The 25467-nt window shown below is 40.2% G+C and overlaps 1 protein-coding gene across 1 annotated transcript in view; it reads right to left on the bottom strand.

The window, feature by feature from the left end:
* The window catches only part of GRID2 (glutamate ionotropic receptor delta type subunit 2), a 383270-nt gene that overhangs the window by 325160 nt on the left and 32643 nt on the right, over nucleotides 1-25467 (bottom strand). The window contains exon 6 of the mRNA XM_018565404.1: nucleotides 6871-7044. Within this exon, the coding sequence (XP_018420906.1) occupies nucleotides 6871-7044 (174 nt within the window). The remainder of the gene's footprint in view (nucleotides 1-6870; nucleotides 7045-25467) is intronic.

Raw genomic sequence — 25467 nt, 5'->3', positions numbered from 1 at the left:
TTCTAATGTTGATTTTTCAATTTAAAAGGGCTGGTGGGGCATGTATATTTGTTTTCAGTGAAATACACTCTGTTTAATTCTTGATTTGGTTTTCTAAGCAAAATACTTAAAGTAATAGAGTAGTTTGACATTACTAGGATTCACGTTGTGCCTATACTTTATTGATTGCGTACCCATAGCTCCTCCTTATCCCATGCCCTCCCTTATATGTAAGGTCCCTTTCTTTCGTCATCCCTCCACCCATTCTTTCCTACCCCTTCCCTTATAGATACCCTCTAGTATAGTATGTTCCTTCTCAGAGTTATTCTAAAGTTGGAAATGTTGATTGACATGAATACTTTCACTGTGGGATTCACATAGGGAGGTTTAATTACCGCTACATTCCGTTGTGACCATTTTGACATTCTCGATCCCAAGGTGGAAGAATTCTAAGGTTTAGTAGATGATGTTGTATAAGTCTTATAAGTGCTAACATACCAAACCTGTATCTAATTTTTTAATGTAGTCATCATTGTTGTATTGCAGATATTTTATAATTTAATAAAAATCTAAAGTTTAAAAAAAAAATAATAATAATTCTTGATTTAAAATGGTTGGTGTGGGTCCTGTTGAAAATGTGACCTACTGAAATAGTTAAAATTTTGTGCATGTACTCAATACAATATTTTGGGGCTTTTTGGTGAAATACACTCAAATACTTTTTTTTTTAAATAAAACCTGTTTGGTGTCTGCCCTGTTTAAAATGTGATGTAGTAAAAGTGCCTAAATATTGTACATTGGGTCAGTACACTATTTTTTATTCTGTAAAAAACTCTAATTTTGATTTTATGATTATAAACCTGCCTGTTTCCTCTTTATAAAACTTTGACCTACTAAAAACACATAGGGGTCTATTCACTAAGCTGCCTTAGGCAGCCGAGTGAATGACCGACCTGAAGTGAAGTGAGCCGAACACTGTTCGGCTTGCTTCGCATGGCTCCGGGTCGGCCGAACATGCTCAGCATGTTCGGCTGACCCGAAGTGCAGAAGGAGTTCGACTTAGCCGATCCAACATCTGGAGTCCTGGGGAAGGGGTCCTGGGTGGCACTATTCCAAGAATTAGCCCCTGACATCCCACTGGACCGCCTGGAGATCGAGCGAGCCCACCAACCTTGACCCGTAGACGCCCAGATGGACCTCCTCGAGACATCTTGGTCAAACTGCACTTCTACCGCACCAAAGAGGCCCTGGCGACAGCTGCTAGAACCAAAGCACAACAAGGCCCACTCACATTTCAAGGCCACGAGTGCCAGTTGTTCACAGATCTGGCCCCCTCAACCATCACCAAACGAAGGGCTCTGCACCCATGCCTAGATGTACTCACTAAACACCACATTCAGTACAAATGGGGATTCCCCTTCAGACTGCTGTTCTCTCATGGAGAAAAATATCACGCCTGCACCACTCTGGAGGAGACCCAACGTAAATTGGCTGACTTGGGCCTAACGGATTCACAGTCTGTGTGCCATGACCCGAACCATCCCGCTGCACTTACCTCCAAAAGATCCAGAAGCGACTCGGACCAGAACCACTCAGGTGAATCGCGTGGCCCTGCAGTGAAGATGACCTCCAAGAACCACCCACCGCGCTGACTCCCTGCATTACCCTCCACGGGTTCATCCTATTTTTCTCTTGCCCTAAATTGCGGTGGAAGCCGTTCCGCCACCAGTTGTTGTTCATTGCGGGTTCGGCCCAAAGTTTGCACCGACGGGCACAAACACCCAACTACCTTTAGCTCATGAGTATCCTCGTCTCCTTCAAGAGACTGCCTCCCTCTTGGACCATGAGTGCTGGTCCTAGTGACTTGGACCTAGCACTCTAGTACCTCCACTGGCTGCAGAGTGCAGAACCTAGACAGTTCCTTATAGGCTTCTGGACGGCACCCAAGCTAGGTCTACACTCCCCATTGCCCCATTATCTTGTCCTCCCCTCGTCCCAACACTATTGTCAGATTCCGGTTGCTGCACAAATTACAAATTGTTCACGGTTTCTAAGTTAAACTATTACTCTATTTGCTACGTTCAAAGTTACGGTTGATTTTTACTCTGTTTACAAATAACACTGCCTGGGTGAGCGTGTCACTGCGTTCCCCATACCTTGGTTACCTTGGGTGGGATGAGGTGCTTTAGTCCCTCCCACCAAACGTTCCAAGCTCGTTGTGGATTTATTCCACTACTTGTTTTCCTACATGTATTGTTGTCTGTTGTTTTTTGTCCTGTGTACCCACTCCCCTCTCGTCCTCCCATCTCCCTTATCCCCTTTTTTCCCCCAAGGGTCATACTGCCTACTCCAGGGTCGTGCGGAGCACCAAAGCAACTGACCGTACCTACTATCTCATACGTGACCAGGCTGAGTGAGTACCAACAACGCTACCGATACCTCCTTAGTTATGCCTCTTAAATTACTGAGCCTTAATGTTCAAGGCCTCAACTCCCCTAATAAGAGAACACGAGCCTTTAGATATTTCCAATCCTCCCATGCTAACATCATATTTCTCCCGGAAACCCATTTCTCCAGAAAGTCCTGCCCCAAATACTTTAGCGCACAATTCCCGCACATATACATGGCCAATGATTCGTGCAAAAGGAAAGGGGTCCTCATTGGCTTTCGTAGATCAGTCAATTTCATATGGCATTCGGAGACCTGCGACCCCCAGGGGCGCTACCTAATCCTCACGGGCCTCCTGGACGATCAAGAGATCACGCTCGTCTCTTACTATGCTCCTAATGTGGACCAGCTGGCCTTCTTCCGGGGTCTCCTCGATAAAATTCACACAATCGCAACGGGTGCTGTCATCATGTGTGGGGACTCCAACATGGTGCTGTACCCACATCGCGATAAGTCTAAAATATCTCAAACCTGCTTGCACTTAGCGAAGCCCTTCAGAGACCTAATATCCTCCAACTCCCTGGTGGACAGCTGGAGAGAGGCCAATCCCCTTAAAACTGACTACACACACTACTCTCATCCTCATGCTGTCCACTCCAGAATTGATCATATATTCACCTCTACCGCATTGACGCCCCACATCCTTCATTCCCGCATCCTACCTGTCCCATGGTCTCTAATAACCAAGTCGGTTTTATTCCCACCCGACAAGCTAGTGACAATATTTCGCAGAATCTCCCTACTTTCCTACATAGCCCAGACTAAGAAAATCCCTACCATGCTCCTTTCTCTAGATATCAAAAAGGCTTTTGACAGTGTCTCATGGCCCCACTTCTTCCATACATTACGCCACCGGGGCTTTGGCACCTTCTTCCTTAAATGGGTGTCCTCACTATACAATAGACCGACAGCAAGAATAAAACATGCAGGCTTCTGCTCCCAACCCTTCTCGATCCTTAGGGGAACCAGACAGGGATGTCCCTTATCCCCTCTCCTCTTCGCCCTAGCATTGGAACCCCTAGCCCAGAAAATTCGCAATTCCTCTGATATAGCTGGCATCGATCGCGAAGGCACATCACACAAAATATGTATGTTTGCGGATGATGCCTTACTCTTTGTCACAAACCCCGTGGTAACCCTACCGCCCCTCACGAAACTCCTATCGGAATTCGCTTTACTATCAGGCCTGTATGTCAATGACTCCAAATCCATAGCCTTAAATATTTCCCTACCCCCACGGCTTGTTGAGTCCCTACGTAGTACTTACCCCTATTCATGGCGCATGGACCACCTCCCTTACTTAGGTATTAAACTAGGGCACTGCTACCAGGTTTTATATAGTATTAATTACCCAGACATGTTCACAAAGCTTACAACCATGCTAAAAACCTGGTCCCAATACCACCTGTCCTGGCTGGGTAGAATGGCAGCGGTCAAGATGACCCTCCTACCCAAAATCTTATACTTATTTCGAGTTCTGCCAGTAGCAGTTCCAGCCCCAGCCCTCAGAAAACTACAAGCCTGTGTATTTACCTTTATATGGGGGGGCTAAACGGCCTAGAGTCCCTAGACGTACACTATATTTACCGAAATCTCGGGGTGGGTTAGCAGTCTGCAATCCGATTTGGGTGTCAAACCTTTTCCGCACTTACGGGAACATAAACAAATCCTGAATGCAGAAATCTTCCGATACCTCCAAATTAAAAACTACATGACAACATCCACCTCAAAACCTACTGGTCCTCGTAGGATGTCCCCCTTTGAAAAAATTTGCAGCCAAGATCCACACAGCCCTGGACTTATCTCCCTCCTTTACGCTCTACTTATCATCCCAACAGACACACCCCCTCCCTCCTATACCTCACAATGGGATACAGACCTAGAGACCACTACCACTGAGGAGATGTGGGACCATTCCTGGGCAAACACTAGATGAAGCTCACGCAGTGCAAGCATGTTAGAAATTAACTATAAAGTACTCATGCGATGGTATCTAGTACCGGCTAGGGTGGCCATTTACAACCCCGGCTGCTCCCCTAATTGTTTTTGAGGCTGCCCTGACCGAGGCTCGTTCTTCCACATAAGGTGGAGCTGCCCCCAAGTCATTGACTTCTGGGAGGGAATCTTTAACGTACTATCGTCTCTGTTCTCGATGCCACTGACCAGGGACCCCTATTTTGCACTACTCAATTGTAAGCCAGTAGGCCTCTCCCGCACCCATTTCCAACTTGCCATGCATATCTGCACCTCCGCCAAACGAGAGATTGCAAAAAATTGGCTGATGTCAACTCTGAGCACAGCCAGTGTCATAACCCATGTCAACTGGGTCATGGCCCAAGAAAAACGTACGGCGCAACTTGAGGACAAAATTACCAAATTTGAGACTATTTGGACCCCTTGGTTTGACAAGTACTTGGACCCGACTATTCCTCGCCACCTTTGCACTCTGTGAAAGAACCTCTTACTGCCGCCCAATGACCCGCTCACTGGTACTCCAGCTCGTCCCGACATCTCCCCTACCTTTTTCTACCTGACCCTCCTCCCACTCTACCACCTTCCCTTCTGTCTGCGTGTCCCCAATGTCTCTTGTTGTAGTGTAAGTATTTCATGGTGCCTTTACCTATATCATGGAGTTGCAAGGTCCTCTACCTATGTTGGGTAATACCGACTTGCCAACCAATCTGCTTAGACGCTGAGCTACATTCTAGACCTAATACGCTACCTCTCCTTCATAGGCAGACAACTCCCCCTGAATGTGACCTCGTCGCCCAACAGGGCTTAGTACTCATACATACTCATTCTAACATATTATACTCTATGTACCCTATCTTATACCTTGGCATCAAATCCTGAACAGGATCCATGCACCATGCATTGTATACAACTGCACTATATTGTACTGTCTTGTCTTTTGTGCTTAAACAATAAAAATGTATATGGAAAAAAAAAGTCACTAACACATTTGAATATGTTTGCACTGACAATCTAAGGTAGAAATTAATTTAGCACAGCTCAGCACACATTTAATTTAGGTGCGCCCTATCCAGAATACTTCCCAGCTGCCAACAAATTTACTCAGTGGGCAGTGAGGAGTATGTAACACCACTGGCCATCCTTGCTAATGACCACATGTATGTGGTCATGAGGACCCTACCACTGACCGCACGGACAGCAACATATTAATACAGAAGATATTACCTTCTACATGCTGGAGGACAGCAGGAATGGTCTTCGGAGCAAAAATAAGGTGGCTGAATACCTACCACTGTGCACCTGAGGCCATAAAAACTCATGGAAAGAAGCTGACTCCACGAGCTGAAATGAAAATGGCTGTAAAGCTAGAAGTTTTTCTAAATGGACATTGAGATATGGGGCATGGGTATAATTAAACGTAATTTTTTTCTTCTACTCCAGCAGTTGTGGAAGAGACACCTGCCCAGTTGAGGATGCATCTGGAAATGGCAAGGTGGGGTTAGGAAACTTATGTGAGCTCAAAGCCTATGCTTGGCCCATCTTTCCTGCTTGATGTGCTAAAAGGAAAGCCTCTCAAAGACAATGTCAGACTCCCTTACCTATCGCTTGAGACTTCAGATGTTGCAGTGGATGCAGATGTCGTGGATGCAGATGGAGAATACTGTGTGGACAGGGCTGGACAGAGGGGTAGGCAGAAGAGGCAGCTACCTTGGGCTCTTGGGGGGTGCAAAAATGACAGGGAAGCTTGGAAGCTGGATGGGGCGTGCAAAAATGACAGGACCTGCAACCTATTCTGTTTAACTAGCTCAAGGACCTTATCCACATAATAAGTGCGGGACTGCTGCTGGCAAGTATCATTGAGGTGCTGCTCCCACCAAACTCTTTGATGCATAGTCATGTGTTTCCACAAGTATGAGGCACCCAACTGACTGGTACTTTTAACACAGCTGATATTTTTGGTGTTGATGTATGCATATTTTCTTAATTAAAATATTTTAAAATGTTATTCGAAGGACCTTTGTACTGTTTTTTTTTCAGACAGATATTAAGTCTTTTTTCCTTTCTCCTCCCAGAATTTGCAAAATTACAGCTTAAGGATTGGTGTGCATAGACAATAGCATTGCAAAAAATAGCAATAATGTGTATTCCATGATAGAAAAATAATTTATAGGGTTCATTTTTCACCCCACCACTCATTCTTTATGTTAAATGCCCTCTCTGATATTAGGCAGCTAAAATAACTGACCAAATCATTTTAGTTCATGCTTCTCGATATATACATTTCACAATGTGTACAGGCTTCTTATATTCTGAGATCTGAGGCAACCTTCTCAATTCCTACTTAATAATATAAACTCTTTATTGAATAAGGCTAAGGGTGTTACTGTTATAGCAGTTTCCTGCACTGCAATGTGTACATTTTAGATGGACTGTTAAATATACATAGTAGCAAGCAGTTAAATGCTGTACCTCCAAGCTCTGAGAATATGGGTCCTTTGGGTCACAGAGTGTAGTAGATATTCGGTGGTTGCCAGGGTAACATCGTTGACTCATATTCAGGGGCACTGGAAAGGTCTGTCGAATAATTGTTAACCTTCCAATCGACCTTCTGACCAGGTCCTGTACATCCAAGTCAGTTATCTCCTGTTGTAAAGAGGGCTAATAATATAATACAAGAAAGCTGGTTATCCCTAACACTCTTTAAACAAATCATGAAGCAGATATGTAACATGCATGGTTAATCTAGTTTACTGTCTACAGGAGTCTTCTATTGGCATAAAGATTTAAAAGCATGTCTTAGGATTAACCCCCCAGCAGACTACAATTTTTTAATTTTTTTTTTGCTGCAAGCATCTGAGAACACATAAATAGGTCAATAGCATCAGGAAGAATATTAAAACTATTTACATATAATAAAACATAAAACACTGTATCATGCAGATAGCTGCAACCTAAGCATACACAATAAGAAATAATATATTACATGCAGTGTCCTCATTATGATCTGAAGTAAAATTAACGCACATTACAATAACAAATTACATTCAAGGACTTACAAGGTAAAACAATTACCTAGAACAGTGTGTTAGCTGTTGATAGCGAAAAGGATAAATTAATCATAGAAAATCTATAACAGATTTTTCTGAATGAAAACTGTCCCCCTTGCAATGATATATATATTAGCCACGTATTTATTAGAAGTATGATTATATTCATTGAGAATGCAGTTATAATTTGATTGTCTTTTTCGTCTTCTGGATACTGCTTCTTATGGTAACTACATAGGACATTATGACAACATTTTTTACAAAAATCTAAATGATTTTAACAAAAAATTGTGATTTTCAATTACTTTCAATGTAGATCATAGGAGCTGTGTTATATGCCTGCTGTACTAATATATAATTCAATGTCTAAGGGGCAAAAAAAATTAGCACTGAAAGAATGTAAATGTAGCAAAAGGTTGCCATTGAAATAAGGAACATATGGGTTGATTTACTAAAAACAAATAGGCTGTTCACTTTGCAAGGGAATTGGTAATCAGCAGGGCAAGTTTGCCCTTAGACTAGTGAATGAGTTGAATCATGTTCAAGAAAAAATGTCATTTCACATGACTGGGTATTCTTTACAAAGGAAAGTTTCACCACATTCACTAAGCTAAGGGAAACTTGCCTTGCCTTAATGCCTTGCAAAGTTGAAATTCCCTTGCAAAGTGAACAGCCAATTTGCAATTAGTAAATCAACCCCTTTGTGTCACACACAGCTACTGCAGTGCTGACAAAACTACACCTGAGAAAATGCACCTGAGAAAATGCATACAAAGCTGTCTATACTTTAAGTTTCAACTTGATCAGTAGCAGATTTATGTAACAAGAATAACATTGTTATTGTGCAAGTCTCAGCATGATGTCATTTTGTTATTGCAACTAGTGTAAGTGTCTCAATTTGACTTGATTTGGCCTCTTGCAATCCCCTATACAGAACCATCAGACAGAAAAGAATTGTGGCAACACTAGGATGGACCTGGAATGGACATAGTTACATATGCTGATTTATTGGTGGTCCCAGGTAGACCCGTTTATATCAGTATGTCTTGTGGTCCTTCTTGTCTCTGGAACATTGTCCATTATGAAATGACAGTAAAATACTGAATATTGAATTTGGACTCTGTAATGTTTGATTTTTGCTATTTTGTAGATTTCACAATTGGTCATGCACCAGCTTGAAAACTTTAGCATTTAGGAGTTCATGTGACATGGGCTGTTCATATAGAGGTAACCTCATCAGTCTGCTGCTCTTACACTGTCCAGTCAGCATACTGCAGAGAAAACACTACTGTATTTCTTCTGCTGTCAATAACTGCAACAGAGGAAGTTGTGCAATCTGCCTGGTTGTGCTGTGTGACAGTGCTGTGTAAATATCAGCACTGGATGGAACAATAGTTTGGCAGGTAATATAGCTCCCTAATATGTATTTCATTTCACTATTTAGCTTATTGTCTGGAGTGCAGCATAAAAACCTCAAAAAGTAAAGTGTGTGCTGCTGATCATGTTAACAGGCAGAGAGATGACCTCATCAGTCTGCTGCACCTTCACTGTCCAATTAGCATCCTAGGATCAGGGAATTGTCACCGCTGTATTTTTTAGCTGTAAGTGAGTAAGTGGTGTTATATGCCTAGGTAAGCAGTGGACCTGTGTAAATCTTAGCACTTAATGGACAAAAAATGCAAGTCCCTTAGCAGGTAAAACAACTCCCTTGTATTCCATCTGTATGTAGATGTTTGCCAACTATAACAATATTTTTTCCTTTTGTGTTAAACTTTTAAATAAAAGTTTTTGTGCAAACTCATAGATGTTAGAGACATCAACATGACTCAACTTGTCAATAAGTCTCTGTGGAAAAACTAGAACTCTTATATGCATTTTATTGATTGAGACTAGTGAATGCAGTGTCATATAAGTTACAAAAACACCTAAAATACATATTGTATTTTCTTGCTGTTTAGCTTAACAAACATTATACTGTGTTATTGTAGACTTGTGTTGATTGTCACCTGAAAAATCTTATTACAGTCAAAATGGCAAACAGTTGTTTTTAGAAAGCCAGTAACATTTTCAAGCATTCCCTTGCTGGCTACTGTCAGAAGTGCAATTGATTACCCAGAATGGATCTTCCCAGCCAATCCATAATGATTTTCAAAGACAAGTCCAGCATTAGAGGTGTCTCCTCAGATGATACAAACATATATAGTTATGCAAGTTTGTTCTAAGAATGGCTATTTGGTAGTCTGATCTTGCAACCTGAATCACATCGATTTTTCTTATTCAAACTTATTTAAAAAAGAAAAATCAATGATTTGATGTAAAAGATTTGTTACAATGCAATAGCTTCATTCAGCTCAAATGTATGCAGTCAAATAGAATAAAGAATCTCACTGACACATTGGCATGTTTAGATTTATTGATTACTTTGTTATTCTTTGAAAATCTTGTTAATGCAGTCATTCAGCATATTTGCTAATATCTCTGTATACAAATACTAAATTAGCCAGCCTGCTTCAGGTCAGATCTACATGATGATCGACAGGTTATCCAGGGTGAAATTACATTCCAGTAATCTGATATATTCATTTGTAGGCAGACTTTTTTTAATTAGGGAAGTTTGGGGGAATTTGCATTCATGATGTGAATAGAATGGAGTTAAGAGACACAGGCCATAGAGGTAAGTATAATACCTCCTCTTTCACAAGTGCCATCTGAGCTTAGCTTTTAAAGCCTAACAATATTGCTTTAATCCCTGCATGCCATACTAAATTAACCACACACACTTTAAGCAAGCCCTAGAAAGGTTTAATGTCATTGACATTGAGATTCTGAGTTACTGTTGATCCTGCTAATAAAACACTTTTTTTGCCAAACTGCCATGGTAAAACAGTATGGAAGCACACAGATTTAAAATGAAAACTTCAAAATGTTCTAAAATTGCCATCATCGAAAAAAACAGAGTATATTGTTTGCTCTATCTAATAAATTCTTTTAGTGGATTTGTTTTGAGTACAGATGGACATTAAAACAAATCTGAAAAATAATCCTTAAGGCAAAATGATGGGGCACAGTTTTTTTTGTTTTCGGCTATAGTAGGGAAGAATTAGAATCCATTATCATTGACAGAAAGTGATGACAAAGTGATGATAAATGAATCACTTTTCAGTTGTCACAGGAGCAGGAGGTTAGGGAAAATCTTCTAATGGGAACATCTGTTCTGATGACAGTTGTCTGAGAAATTGCCCTCTCTTTGTAGAGATATTCTCTCACTTCCTGTTGCATCACTAGGACAGTAGGACAAGGGGAAACTCCTCAATGGGACACAAACAGCAAAAAAAGAAAAATAATAGGGATGTTAACCCTTTCCTATTCTATCAAAACATATTTTTATATTTTTTTTATATCTACACTTTAAAGTGGACCTTTACCCCCTTTGGCTAAAAGTCACATCAGCGTGCAGCTCTTCATGCTGATATGAAATCATCTTACATTCATTAGTTAAACATATTTTCATTTTACTAACAATTTCTTGTTTTCTACTTCCTGGTTCTCGTTGGCAAAAGTGATGTAATGTGCTCAAGTGTTGCTTCCTGGGAAGGTTACATCAGTAGTGCATTGCTGGGAAATCTCATCTGTAATCTCACAAGATCTGAGGGAAATGAATTTTCCTCCCCTGAGATAATGTGCATGGTCACATGTCCTAGTCACATGTGCCAGAGTTCCAGAAAGTAAAGGGAGAGGAATTCCTTGGTATAAATGGTCACTGTGAGAAGAATGGGGAGGAAAAGAAAAACAAGGTACGCAAATAATAAAATGCCGGCAATTTTCTAGAAGTATCTGTTTGTAGATTGTCATTACTAAACATTTCTAAAGGTGCATTTGTTGTTATTTTGAAGCCTGGGTAAAGTGCCTTTTTAACAAGATGTGCATGATTGGACAGTTATATTAGATAGTCTATTAAATTCTATTAGAAAGACTATTAAGGAAGAACTTAATATATAATGAAATATGCTGTTACTTTAATGCTCTGAATTCGATCTATACAGCCAGATGGATAGAAATGTGAAGACCCTATCAAAAACTGCTGAAATCTCTAAGAGTGTGTGAAGTAAGTCTTTTGGATTTAGCAAACTAAAGTCATTTTTAACTTTAGTAAGATAGTTTTGAGCTTAATGAATGGTACACACATCAAATCAGAAATAAAAATAAGAATTCTGAAGTTTAGAAAAAAGAATTAAAGGCTTTTTATAACTTCATTGTAAAGTATTATAAGCAAAGTCGATCATGCTGCTGCTCCATTCTTTAATCTATTAATGTGGCAGTTGTGTATGGACTGCTTCAAGTCTGAGGGCCCTTCCATGTAAAGCTAAATGGGCTCATTGGTGCTCAGATACACACAGGATTAGTGCATGTTGGTATAAGATAAGGAAACACGCAGCATAATAAGCCATAAGCTGCTATAATAAGCCATACGCTGATATTCTTGAGGTCATCTAAACAGGCAGAGTGGCTCAATATGGGGTACAAACAAATGTGAGCTTGTCGTAATTAGGAGAAATTTTCTTATTTTTTTTAATCTTGTCAACATTGCATTATATTCAAGTACAAACAAGATTTTTGCCTCAGGAAAAACAATCCTAGAGGCAGCCAGGACAAAGTTATTGAGCTACTTTTATATCAACACACTTTTCTCCTACCACGTGTTCAATTACAGCATACCACAATTTATCTATCCAACAGTCACATTTAGGAATTAAGGATATTGAGGGCCTATAGGTAAAAAGGGTTTTCAGGACAGAATAACATAAATCAATTTTGATGCAAGTTTTTATGTTCTGCTGTTCATCATTAATGAAATAGTCATGCCTGCATGCCTTGATAAGGGCAAAGGAAAATTTCCTCTGATGGGAAGTGCCATAAGGGAACATTGAGCCGGCTTCCTGGGCAATCAGGAAGCTGGGTGGCGAGTAATCAACATTGAGCCATCTAAACAGCCCATGATTAAGCCCAGGTGGTGAACGCGTGAGTGGGGTTGGAGTGGGAGAGACACTATGGTGGTGTATACCTTGTATTTTTAATTTTGCATGGAATTTACAACAATACAGATTGATTTCTAGGGACCTCGGTTTCGTGCGGCTGACTGGAGAGATATTGTTTGACAAGTGGGAGCACACATACTGCTTGCACCCAATGTCTGTATTGGTCTGCAGTCTGGTGGAATTGGAGCAGTGAGTTTTTTTGCTTTTTTAGAGTTTTTTACTGGTTGCAAGAGGAAATGCTCACAGTTTTTCTTTAAATTAACTATGCTATGAAAGAAAAAAATTGCTGTCAGGCTGCGACAAGCAAATCTGTGTGGGGTTATAGTGCAAACAGTTTTATGAACTGTGTTGTAAGCTCATTAACTATGCGGAGAACCCAATCAAAATCTATGAGGGACAAATGTTGTTATTTAATTATGGCAATTTGTAAGGCTAAAAAGCAGGCTATTGTCAAACAAAGGGTATGGGAAGCACCAATGCCAAAATTAGGGAAAAAAAATGTAAAAAATAAACAGTATTTATGCCTACACAGAACTGTCAGCTCTTCTTAACAGCGTGCCCAACCCACACTGACAATATGACAGCTGAGAGACCACTCTTTTATAGAAATTATTGTTTTTTTTGTAACTCATCTGACAAGGGGAAAAGTTAATGTATTGCATAATAGGTGTTTATTTCTGGTAAGCAACCTGTGACATTTTTTGTCCAAAAGTTAATAATTTGTGATTTTCGCAAATCCCTGGTATGCGCCAAAAACCTATGGTATAGTGAACCTGAACTTCATCCCTATTATCAGGTATTTAAGGTAGGCACCTAGAACCTCAACTATTGCACACAAATGTCAGGCAATTCTAATGGACTAAGCACTATTTTTTCCTGATAGTTTTAAAGCTTGCAGCAGACACCAGAAGAATAATATACCTAGCACTTGCACTCATAGGGATATTTAAAAAAAGTATTGCTTACAACAACCACAGTCCACTTGACACATTTCTAAAACAAATTTGAATATGAACATAAATATTTTTCTGGTTGCTAAGGACAACACCTCTCTTCTTATAATCCCTTCTTATATGGCCAAAAATAAAGGGCAGTTGTATGTATTTCTAGTTATATATTTTTTCTGTATGGTGAAATGTAATTTGTGTTTTACAGAATGAAAATCCATTCTTTAATTTTCTGTTACTCTGTGTAAATCAATTGATATTTACGTCAGTGCAATCCATGAATGCTATTTATGAAGTCTATCTCCCTTTTACAGAAGATAAGCAGTTATGAGGCTTTGTTGAGACCCCATTTTGAAAGGGTATATTAGCTGTTTTTCCTTGGTCTTTTGAATAAACTAAACCTGTTTTGTACAGCCCTAAGGCACATTGATGGATTATTTCATTCATTTGTCATCTATGCTCCGAATTAAATATAGATTTTCTGAAGGAAAATAACACCTGGCATCTGCCAGGTCCAGTGTAATATCCTGCATTTCTGGTCGATTAATCCGTAATGTACCATAGATAATGTTCTTTCTTGGTATAAACTGCAGGTCGGTTGCAGCAAGGCCAAAAAATACACTTTTCATAAATTCTATCAGTAATGATCCAGTTGAAGAGAAAAAAATACAATGCCCTATGTTGCTAATGGTAACATGCGGAAAAGCCTTCTAGCCACCAATATCCCAAGACAAGCAAAAGAAAAGACTAACAGCTCTGCAGCGTACATGATTACTTGATCTGGCGGTTGGGTTGCTGGTGTTTAACAGATTTGTCTAAGAAATACAATGGTCAGTTCTAGAAGACCTGGCCTTTTGATTTGTGAGCCTAATATCTAGATTTTATGAACAGTATATGAGCAATAGTCACTTCATCTGTATATAGATGAGTGTGGGTATGGTCGACCTTGCTGAATGACAATGCAAAAAGCAATATTGTGCAGCTCCCCATAGCAACAAAACCGATATGCGCTTTTAGATGTTATTTGTAGCAAGGCAAATGAAAGCTGATTCGATTTGTTGCCATGGCAATAGCATAATACAGTATATTGTGCACGTTGGCTTTATTGAAAAGGAAATCTAGTAAAAACAATGTAAGAAAAGATTTTCAAGCACAAATAATGACCCCAGTTGTGCTTAAAATATTCTTTGCATACAGCAGGTCCTTAGTTTAGTACCTCCAACACAGCTGTTTTTGGGCTTTCTACACATACACTTCTTGATTATTTCTGACATGCCTTTATAACACAGTTTGAAAGAATTTGAATTGCAATGTATATGTTTTGATTTGGATCTTATAAAGAAAATTTAAGTTGTTTTTGTTACTACATGAATGTAAACAAAGCAAATCAAAGCAAGTCAAAAGCAATGCAAACACAAAGCATTTTCTATTAATGCTGCATTTGACTTGATTCAGAGCCTGAAGCTTGTATACAAAAAAACCTCTAGGCCCAGTTACATCAGATAGGGTTCAAACACCTCAAATATCACAGTGAACTAGAACTGCTATGTGACACTTAGATATCACCCCAAATTCCAGCACACATGACATTTTCAACATGTCCTAAAACACGCTGCTGTGGTAAGAATGGATCACAATGACATGAATGGATTTGTAACGTACAATGCCATTTTCCTTCATTTAATGCAGCAAACTACATGAAATATCACCTGGTGTAAATGAGACCTTACAGAGCATGACATTGAAGAGTATTACTGTTTTCCGGGGAGGTGGTAATTATTTCTCTAAAACTTCCATATCTTTGACCTGTGCCCAAACTCTTTCTGCTGCTGAAACCCCTCCTGCATTTCCATTGAGCCAGAGTCATCAGATTGACAAAAAATTATTAAAACCAAGCTTGCTTTGAAAGATAGTTATGGAAACCGATCAGAAAGAAGGATTACTGCTAAAATATACAAAGCCCTCGTTAAAGTAAATTGGGCCCCCCAAAAAAAAGGTTGCAGAGGTGAAGAATAGGCACATAGAAGTATTGGAGCTATGGAGTTACAGAGACTGCTCCAAGTATATTTTTACTGACAAAGTAATTTTACTTTAGGAGCAGTTTGCCTAGAAAAGCCTCATCTAGGGTCATAGTCACTATTTGGATGTGAGTACCTTCAGTGCACATAGAGGTGAAAAGTTAGTTGCATGATAAGAAATGGGTTATCTAAACATAAAGAGTATCTAAACCCAAAAATGATGTGGTGACTACATTAGGTTTCTTTTTATAAACTAAGAACATTTTCAACAAGTACAGAAAATACCTGTTGACCTTGCCAAAAATTCAGTGGCCCTGTCATTATCTGAAGATGAACTGAAAGCAAAAAAATCTTATCTTTTTGTATGAGCCACTATTTCCATCACTTCTAATATAAAGGAGATAAAGAAAGGCTCCACAAAAAGCTCCCTCCATAGATGCAGTAGAGGAAAATATGTATACCAGGGACTGGCATTGTGTTATTTGCAGGATTGCCATGTGTAAATAAAGCTCTTTTCACATATCTACGATGCAACATTGCAGGGTGCCTTGCGGTAGGGCAGTCCATTTATTTATATGAGCTACCTACCATTTTTAAATAGCACAAAAACAAGTGGATGACCCTTTTTCTAAAATCACACCCCAACAAATGAACATAAGTTATGTGTTGTGGTGCAATGCAATGAACTTGCACTGGCAGTGCACCACACAGTGTTACATGCAATCTTGTGGATTCTGTGTGGGAACACACATGCTCCCTCATTGCAGAGATGTAAATGAAGCCTGAAGTTAAAAGAAAGACTGAAAAAAGAAAACTAATGGAGACACCTCATCTAAGGACTGGTAAGCTGCAAATTATTACATATTTGTTTTTGGATTTTTTAGATAGTCTTTAAATCCACAGAAGTAAATTCTCAGAACACATAGAAATAGAGTATTTGATGGTAATCAGACCAATAGCAGAAAAAGTAAATGTAGGAGATCAACAAACAATTTCATGTTGTTTAATTTATTCAGAAAGTCAATGCCGATGGCTGTACAAGGTAATGCTATCTCAGCAAAGCACACACCTTCATAACATGCTTTTATTAAAAGGTATGTTTGTTGCAAGGAAAAAGTCATTTAAATGCAATTTTAAATATTTTGTAAGTTATGAAATGTACATCTTCTACTCAATTGATTACAGCTAGGCAAACTGTAACCCCTGTGTTTTGATGATCGCAAGTACAATCTGCCTGTCCAAGATGGGCAGATCGTACGAGATTTTAATGACTTTACAACCATCGCACAATGAAAGTCGTGCGATGGTTGTAAGGTGTATGGCCAGCTTAAAGCACAATAATACACTGCTCAACAATGTTACGCCCCCCCCCACATAAAATATTACAATCCCCCTTATTAACCCCCCCACATAAAATAATACGCTCCCCCTTATTACCCCCTACATAAAATAATATACTCCCCCTTATTAACCCCCGCCCCACATAAAATAATACACTCACCCCTTATTAACAATAAGGGGTGCTGGGATGATGGCTTCCTGGCCAATCAGAATCGAGGCGGGCCAAACCACATGAAGCCAGCTTCCCGGGAACTCAAGAAGCTGGGCGTTGGGTAATGACACACTACCAGAAGTACCAGCGTTGGTACTCAGCATCAGCGAGTACCGAAATAAATATCAGTACTCACATGCGATACAGAAAAACACTATTGGTGCATACCTAGCAGAAAGACTAGTCTAGTATACGCCCCATCCTGTAGTTTATTGCAGGCAGCCTGTAGAAGGTGGGGCCTGCTGGGCCCCTCCCACAGGTCAGCACTGGTACGGTACCCAGTGTTGCGGCTTGGTCAATTACATTGCAGCCAAGAGGTGCATTTGGGGTGCCATTCAAATGAATGGCAACGCACCTGCCGCGTTGTAACACATGGTCGGTGCATTGCACAGTGCCGTGCGTTAATCAGTGCGGCCCTCAACAGCCATCCCAGTTTCCCAGGTAGAACCCCAAGAAAATTAATTGCCCACCCCTAAATTAGATTTACATCTCTTGTGAAAGTTAAAAGCTGACAGGTAGCTGCAGAAAAGCAACAGCAGTTCTATGAGTACTGCAGAGCACCATGACAGCCACAGACTAGCAACTTCACAATAAAGCAAATAAAAGACACTTCATTCCTTACCTGGTTATCCATATCTTTAACTATAAGAAGCACTGGGCTGTCCAAAGAAACAAGGTTCCCCCCTTATTAACCCCCGCCCCACATAAAATAATACACTCACCCTTATTAACCCCCCACACACAAAGAATAATATCCCCCCACCCTTATTAACCCCCCACACAAAATTATAATACACTCAACCCCTTCCCCGAGCATCCTCACCTGTTCACGTCTTTGCAGGGAGGAGGCTGTGAGCAGGATCGATCCCTGGTTTATCTGTGAGTGATTACAGAGGTTTGCAGCAGCCCTCACTATCACACCCAGATAGCCAGGCATCGATGCTGCTCACAGACATTATTTCCTTCGCTGGAGCTCAGAACTGTCAGAGCTCCGGCCGAAGGAAGCCGGAACTGACAGGAGCTGCTCTGCTCTCAAATTTCCACTCACCTTGTTTTTACTCACAAAATGTGAGCAGGCGAGTGGAAATGTTAAGCCTTGTATTAGATAATCTGTAGATGTCCTTCATGATACTAATGGGAATATGGAGGTTTGCAGTACAACACTGAAAAAAATCTATTTTCATTACATTTTCTCTCAAACCAACATGTACATAGATTGGTATCCATCTAAGCAATTTAAAAAAGTTCAAAATGTTATGTCTTTATTTACATTATTGGAATGTGGACTTGTTATATAGATAAATAGCCTCTTGTCTTGTCATGCTGACAGCAGAGATGGAGAGAGAACTAAGCAGTTCACATCAGTTATCTAAAGCAGACAATGAGATTTCAGGTTTAAAAGAGAACTCAAACTTTTCTCTTGCTTTGGTCCTCTTTTGGGTCACAGGAGCATGCTTACTAATGTCCTCCTGTGATCCAAACTCAGCAAATAGCTACTGTCCACTTAATGATAACAGCGCAGAGCCACACTGCAGCTGGGATAGATCCCAACAATATTGTCGGGATCCACCCCACAGCCTTATTGACAACTGGCTGTGCCTCTCTAGAGACAGCTGTGCGTGTCCCCTCCCCTGTCTGTCCCTCCAATGAGTGCTGGAGGAACAGAGAGGGGGACTCCCTGTGGGCAGTGATGACTGACAGTGACTGCTCTCTGCAGCGAGAAGGCGTGAGCTGACCGATCAGCAGTTTGTGATTGCTCAGTTGCCAAGCTATAGAACCGGCGTGTGACAGCTGCAGTGCCACATGCTGGCTCAAACTATTGGGAAGAGTGTATTTTACTTTCCCAACAGTTCTACTTTAACAAAAATGACTATACTAAGATTAACAAAGGTGCTCTCTCATTGGTTGTTATGTGAACTTACATTATTTCTTAAATATTATTGAACTTAAAATAGTACTACAAAAATACATATCCCAGATCAGAGTTCACATAGGTCTTTACATGTTCAGTTGGAGGGTGCTTTCAGATACAGAAGTTCTAAATGTTTTTGTTTCTGTTTGATGCAGCACCTATCAGATTCAAATATCCAAGGCGGATCTGAATAGCTGTTGGAAGATTCTTACTACTGACACTTTATTGCACAAAGCTTACTGTATGAAAAAGACAGCAGGGTGCCTCCAGGGAGCATTTTTAAGAATACAGTATGTCTGCTATATTACAAACAGGTAAATATAGAGGGTTTCCAGGTAGATCATGGTATTTTCCAATGAGAAGAGGTCAGTCAGCTTACACACTTCTACTAACATCTAAACTGAACATGTATTAGACTAGGGATATTGTATCCAAATCAGCTTTACAGTATCCAAACTGACTGACATTCAGTTTACTAGAGCATTGTGTAGCATAACAAATTGACTTTTTATTAATAAGATTGTTTTTTTCCCCAGCTTTTTTATTCCTTGTTGCATGTCAACACTGCTGATCTCCTGCAGCTTCTTTACAGCCTATATACATGCATGCACTCCAGAGACAGCTACATGGCATTTCTCAGGGTGCATTTCCTGATGTTCACAAAAGTGAAATGAAATGTCGTTGTAGTGTGCATCAGCAGAGCCACTTGTAGTTAAGCGACAAGTGACAGGGTAACAATGTTTAGGTTTACATATGTGTTAAGCCTTTTTGTGAGGTTATTGGGGTGAGCTAACACATTTAAAATTTAAAAAATGCAAACAAAGTTTGTTTCTGGACATTCTATGATCTAAGTCATCATGTAGAATTAAGTGTACGTTTGTATGCAGTTTCCATGGTGACCATATTATTACATATACTTGTGCCAGGGGAAATACATATAAAGATTCTTTCAGATGCAATCATTTCACTTAAAATTTCCAAGAAATCCTAAATGTTTTCTTTCACCCGGAATTCTTGTTGCATTAATTAGCATTAATACAAGCCGTAGTGACTGTAATACAGTTTTCATTTTTGTTCTCAACTGCATTTATCAGAAAGGCTTTCCTACTGTGTAATGTGTAGGCACATACATATTTGCTGATTATTAAGACAGATTGGACCACGAATGTGACAATTAAAGGAAAAGCTGATTCTTCACCATCTATGCATATACTGTATTTACAAGAGAAAAAAAGTGAGTAAATATTTTATCACTAGGGATGAGGTTTTAGTTCAGACCGAACATGCAAATTAGATTGGATATTTGCCCCCCACTGAGCCTCAGCTATTACTACTGTTGTCAAATGTGACAGCTTCCCACTCTGGGCTCCTTTTTGCTAGAAAGGCTATGGCTGCCAGCATCCTAGTAGCCAGTGGTGCATCCCTGCTTGGCCCCATTCATCTGCCATCAGAATCTTGTCCCATAGCCAAATTTAAACAAAGGGGTAAGGATACTGGCTTACGTCACTGACTAAATATCTTGTGGACTGCATGTGAGGAGAAGGCCCATGTCCTCATCAATTTGGGGACAAGGGGCTTTTCCAGGGGGTTCCCCCTTGGCAAGGTACCCTCCCCCTTTTTTTGGAGAAGGCTCCAAAGGATTAGGTTTTGGTATAGATGTTTAGGGGAACCCTGTTTTTTTGGCATGGGGTCCACTTTTAATATCCACATCAGTCCCAAATCAAAGATAGGAGTCTGGTATTGGTTTTGGGGGCTGGGGATTTTTTTTGCCTGTGACATTTTCTGAAAGAAAAAAAATTTCATTTGCTCTGTTTTTTTTTTCTTTGCACAGGCCCCCACCCGAGATGTAGAGGCCCCCACCCAAGATCTATACCAAACTATCATGAGTGTTTGTTACAGATTTTGAGGGGTCCCCATGCTGTAAAAAAAAAATGTAATTACTGCAAATGGCATTTCTTCCCTTTTACAAAGACAGGCAGGCAGGCAAGTTTAAGGCTTCCACTAAAATAATTATTTAAATGGATTTTTAACTTTTAATGTTTCACGAGGTGGTATGCATGAGCGTGTGGCAAATGGTTAAGCATTATTATTATACCTGCTCAACATTTTTTTTTCATTTTTGTTTGCAATGGCACATGTCTTCCAGGGCAATTATGAGCTCCCAATAACCTTTGTTTAATTTTCCTAAAAAACCCAAGCAGGCAGGGAAATGTCATGGGCACATGGTATTTTTTCTCTCAAATGTCACTTTTGCTTGTGTACATCCTACAAATATGCTATTTCACAGGCAGGTTTAGGGCACCCAAAGCATATTTTGTAAAGAACATTTTAAAGTTTCTTTTTAGCATCACTAAAAGAGCTGTTCCCAATCAATTTTTTGGTGCATGTCCAGGCCTGGATTTCCCAGAAGGCCACAGAGGCCCGGCCTTGGGGCAGCAGGGCGCAGAGGGGCGGCAGCGGTGTGGAGTCCCCCGACGCCCGGAACATACAGTTCTGGGCGCCGGGCGGGTAAGTTGCCTTGTGGGGAATCCGCTTGTACATTTACAGGTGATTGCGGCAATGTCGCCGCAATCACTTGTAAAATCTGTGCAGCCTGTTCGTCCTTACCCCCTTACTTACCTCTCTCCTCTGGTTCCGGCCGCCGAGTCTCTCCTCACTTGCCGTCGATGTGGGGAGTAGAGGGGCAGGGTTAAAAGTAACCCTGCCGCTCCGTGTAGACTGTAGACAGTGAGAGGGGAGAGCAGTGCTCTTCCCGTCTTACCTGTCACAGGAGTTCCAGCACAGTGCTGTGCTAGAACTCCTGTATTGGAGGTGACAGGGTCAATAAAGAGAACCTGTCACCTCCAAATGCTATCACACACGGGCTTGTTAGCTAGCTCCTGTGTGATAGCAATAAAGTTAAGTGAAAAAAAATGAAAAAATAAGAAGAAATAATAATTAAATAAAAATAAATAAAAAGGTGATTAAAAAGTAAAACATAAGAAAAAAATTATTAAAAAATAAGAAAATAACTAAAAAATAAACAATAAAAAGATAAAAAAAATTAAAAAAGTAAACGATAAGCTAAAAATGTAAAAAAGTTAAAAAAAATAAATAAATTTAAAAGTGATAAAAAAGAAAGAAACAATAAAAATAAATAAAACTAACCCTGCCATCCGGTTGCCATTCTCCTTTGATGGGGGGGATGCGGGGAGGGGGGTGCATAGCAGAACCTGGCCTTGCGGCGGCAGGGATAGTAAATCCGGCCCTGTGCATGTCCTTCAATGCACTTTGTTTGACAACCGCTTGCCAATTAGGCTTGAAAACTTAGAAAATTGATATTAAAGATTTGGCTTCTATTGACTTCAATGGGGTTCGGATTACCATAAAAACTTCAGTGCAGTTCTGTGAGCCAAGGTATGTTTGGTTCATCACTATTTATAACCTATATCAGCTAATTATTTCAATCATACATGTGAGGTGTATTACAGCCTCCACAATAACATGTTGTATTCCGTTCTTTAATGTGCATTGCAATAATGCAGCCTATTCAATTGGAAAATTGGAAACGCTTAAGACCCTGCAAGAAAAAAGTACCACCCTAAAACAGGATTTAAACCTTTTAAGTTTAATATCCCTTTAATTTGCCAAAAAAAAGTGTAGCTGCATTTTCTTGTCCTCTCTCTAAGCTTTTTTTCCTCCACATTTTAAGTCATCAGCCCTTGTATAAAGTAGATAAAAGCGAACTGCAATAACAACAGTAATATAGCAGAAGATGTTAAAATCTGGGATATAGGACGTCAATATAATTGAGACATAAGTGTCACAAAAGATGGAAACCATGAGTGGGTGCTGGTTTGTTTGAAGTACCAGAAGATAAAAGGGAGATGTAACAGTTCTGTTCTATGTTTTAGTTTCCATAGGTACAACTAAGGAAGAACACCATTAGCAGAGCTGATTTGTTGGTACAGAAAATTTTTTTCCAGTTCTGAATCATAAACTTGTCCTTTTTGCACCTTATAGGCCACATTTTGCTACATTTGCCTGGTACAAATTATATATTCTAATATAAAAAATGTCCAACTAATATGAAAACATCAGTTGAAAGAGCAGCTCTAGATAAGAAGTGAAACCAATCAATGAACTGCTATTGCTGTCCAGAAAATGTTGCAAATTCCAGCCAAATAACCTATCTTTGAAAAAAAGAAAATAGCACTGCGCTTCAAACTGAAAAATTATATTCTTAAAATGTGGAAAAAAATAGTATGAAATGGGAAATTGTCACACAGTGATAAACAATTGTGTGTCATACACAACACCTGTGTTGCACAATGCCTGTGCTGATGATGGTAAGAAAAAGCTCTAGGTCTAATGGTCTAGACACTATAAACCATAATAAACATGGAGAAAAAACAACAACAAAAAAACGTGGTTTTTTAATCGGACAATAAATTGGGGTAGATTCCTCCCAACTCTGGCTTATCTTTCCAAAATTGTGTAACACTATTCCTCCATCTGCCACCTTCTCTTGTGCTCAGAGAGAGAGAAAAAAGGCTTATCATAGAGTAGTATGTCAGAATACATTTATTTAAAACGATTAAAATGCACGTACAATTAAAATAAGGCAATTGCACATGGATTGTGTCCACTGGAGCTCCTGTCTCTATGATTGCAATGCTCGCATAGATCCGCCCACCTGATGCATTTCATCACTATTGACTTCCTCTGAGGCGATGGTCTGCAGACTGTCGCCTCAGAGGAAGTCAATAGTGACAAAATGCATCAGGTGGGCGGACCGTCGCCTCAGAGGAAGTCAATATGGAAATATGGTGAGCGATAGGAGTCGGTGAGTGGTCAGGGTGCAGACAATCAGTGTAATCCATAGTTAGGCAGGAGTCAGTGCCAGTGGCAGGTAGTAATCATGATCCAGGGATGAGCCAAAGATTAAGATAGGGAGCAAAGGATAAGTATGATCCAGGGACAGGCTGAGGTCAGGGCTAAGCAGCAGAGAAAAGAGTAATCCAGGAATAGACTGAGGTTAGGGCTAGGCAGAACACAAGAGAATAATCCAAAAACAAGCTGAGGTCAGGACTAGGTGGCATACAAAAGAGAGTTCCAGGGGCAAAATTAGGTCAGAGCTAGGTCAGAGTTGAGGATGGCTAACCATTTTCAGAGTCAGGGCTCAGAAGGTTCACAACACGGCCAGTGTAGACAGGACTGTCACAAGCCCAGATATATAGGCATTTAATGCCTAAATAGGGTGCTTTGAGTGCTGCAGCCAATCAGGAGGGAAAAGTCAGAGCAGTGTAAGCTGATCACTGCCACTGCCTAGTAACATAGAGGCTGTCTAAGAGAGGGCCTCCATCAGTCAATCAGAGTGGAGGCAGGGCCGGCCTTTGGGGTGTGCGAGCTGTGCAGCTGCACAGGGCGCCATGGCAACAAGGGTGCCAGGCAGCCGACACAGCTCGTCCTCGGGGCGGCTTCTCTCCTCCGCGCCGCTGCCCATCCGACATGACATCACTCCATCCTCAGAGTTTGTGTCCTCAATTTCTTTTCTATTTTAAAAGGGAAATGTCAGAGGTCTGTTTAGACCTCTAATATTTCCCCAAAGCTCCCCCCAACAGTAAAAAATCAAAAATACATAAAATTATAAAAAATAAATAAAAAATGTAAAGAATTATTTGAAAAAAGTGAAAATTACCCCCCACACACATATTATTAGACATGTGCAACGACTAAAAATTCATTTCAGATTAAATGAACGAAAACTAAAAAAGTTTTCACTCGTTTCATCAAACAAAACATGTTTTTATGCTATTTTGGATTCAGCCATTGGCGTGTTCTGGAGGCAGGGTGCATGACGTTGTATAACACCGCACGCGTTGGGCACCACCATCTTGGTGTATATCTTGGTATACACCAAGATAGCGGCACCTATATCGGCGTGTGATGTCACCTGATGCCACGCACCCGTCATGTGACATCATGCTCCCCGCCTCCGAGATGGTGGCACGCTATCGCTGAACGCGCCGGTGGCCAACATGGATGCCACATTCTCAAACAAATCATTATGTATTTCATATATTCGGGCAAATAGTAATTCATTCATTTAACACGTAGTCTAGGTTTCGTGGTCTGTTTTTTATTTTTACTTTTCTAGATGCACTTACTTGAAATAAGGATTGGCATGACAACCTGACTCTTTATTTTTATAGATTCTATTTTAGTTTGACATTTATTGTTTACCACTTGTTTGCCTGCTGTTGTTTTATTTAACCAGTTGACATCCGCGGTGTTAAACCCCCTTCCCATCCAGGCCATTTTTCAGTATTCAGCGCTGCGGTACTTTGACTGACATTTATTCCGTCATGCAGCGCTGTACTGAAATGAATTTTATACCCTTTTTTGGGGACATATAAAGCTTTCTTTTGGTGGTATTTATTCACCTCTGGGAGTTTTATTTTTTTTACTATATTAAGGAAAAATTACCGAAATTAAAAAAAAAAAAACAGTTTCCCCTATATTAAATGATAAAACATTTATTATTACCCAATTTTTTGGTAAAATATAAAAGA

Source organism: Nanorana parkeri, unplaced genomic scaffold (assembly GCF_000935625.1).
Source record: "Nanorana parkeri isolate BGI_ZX_2015 unplaced genomic scaffold, ASM93562v1 scaffold844, whole genome shotgun sequence".
Lineage (NCBI taxonomy): Eukaryota > Metazoa > Chordata > Amphibia > Anura > Dicroglossidae > Nanorana > Nanorana parkeri.
The sequence above is the reverse complement of the archived record's forward strand: the minus strand, read 5'-3'. Positions and strand labels throughout refer to the sequence as shown.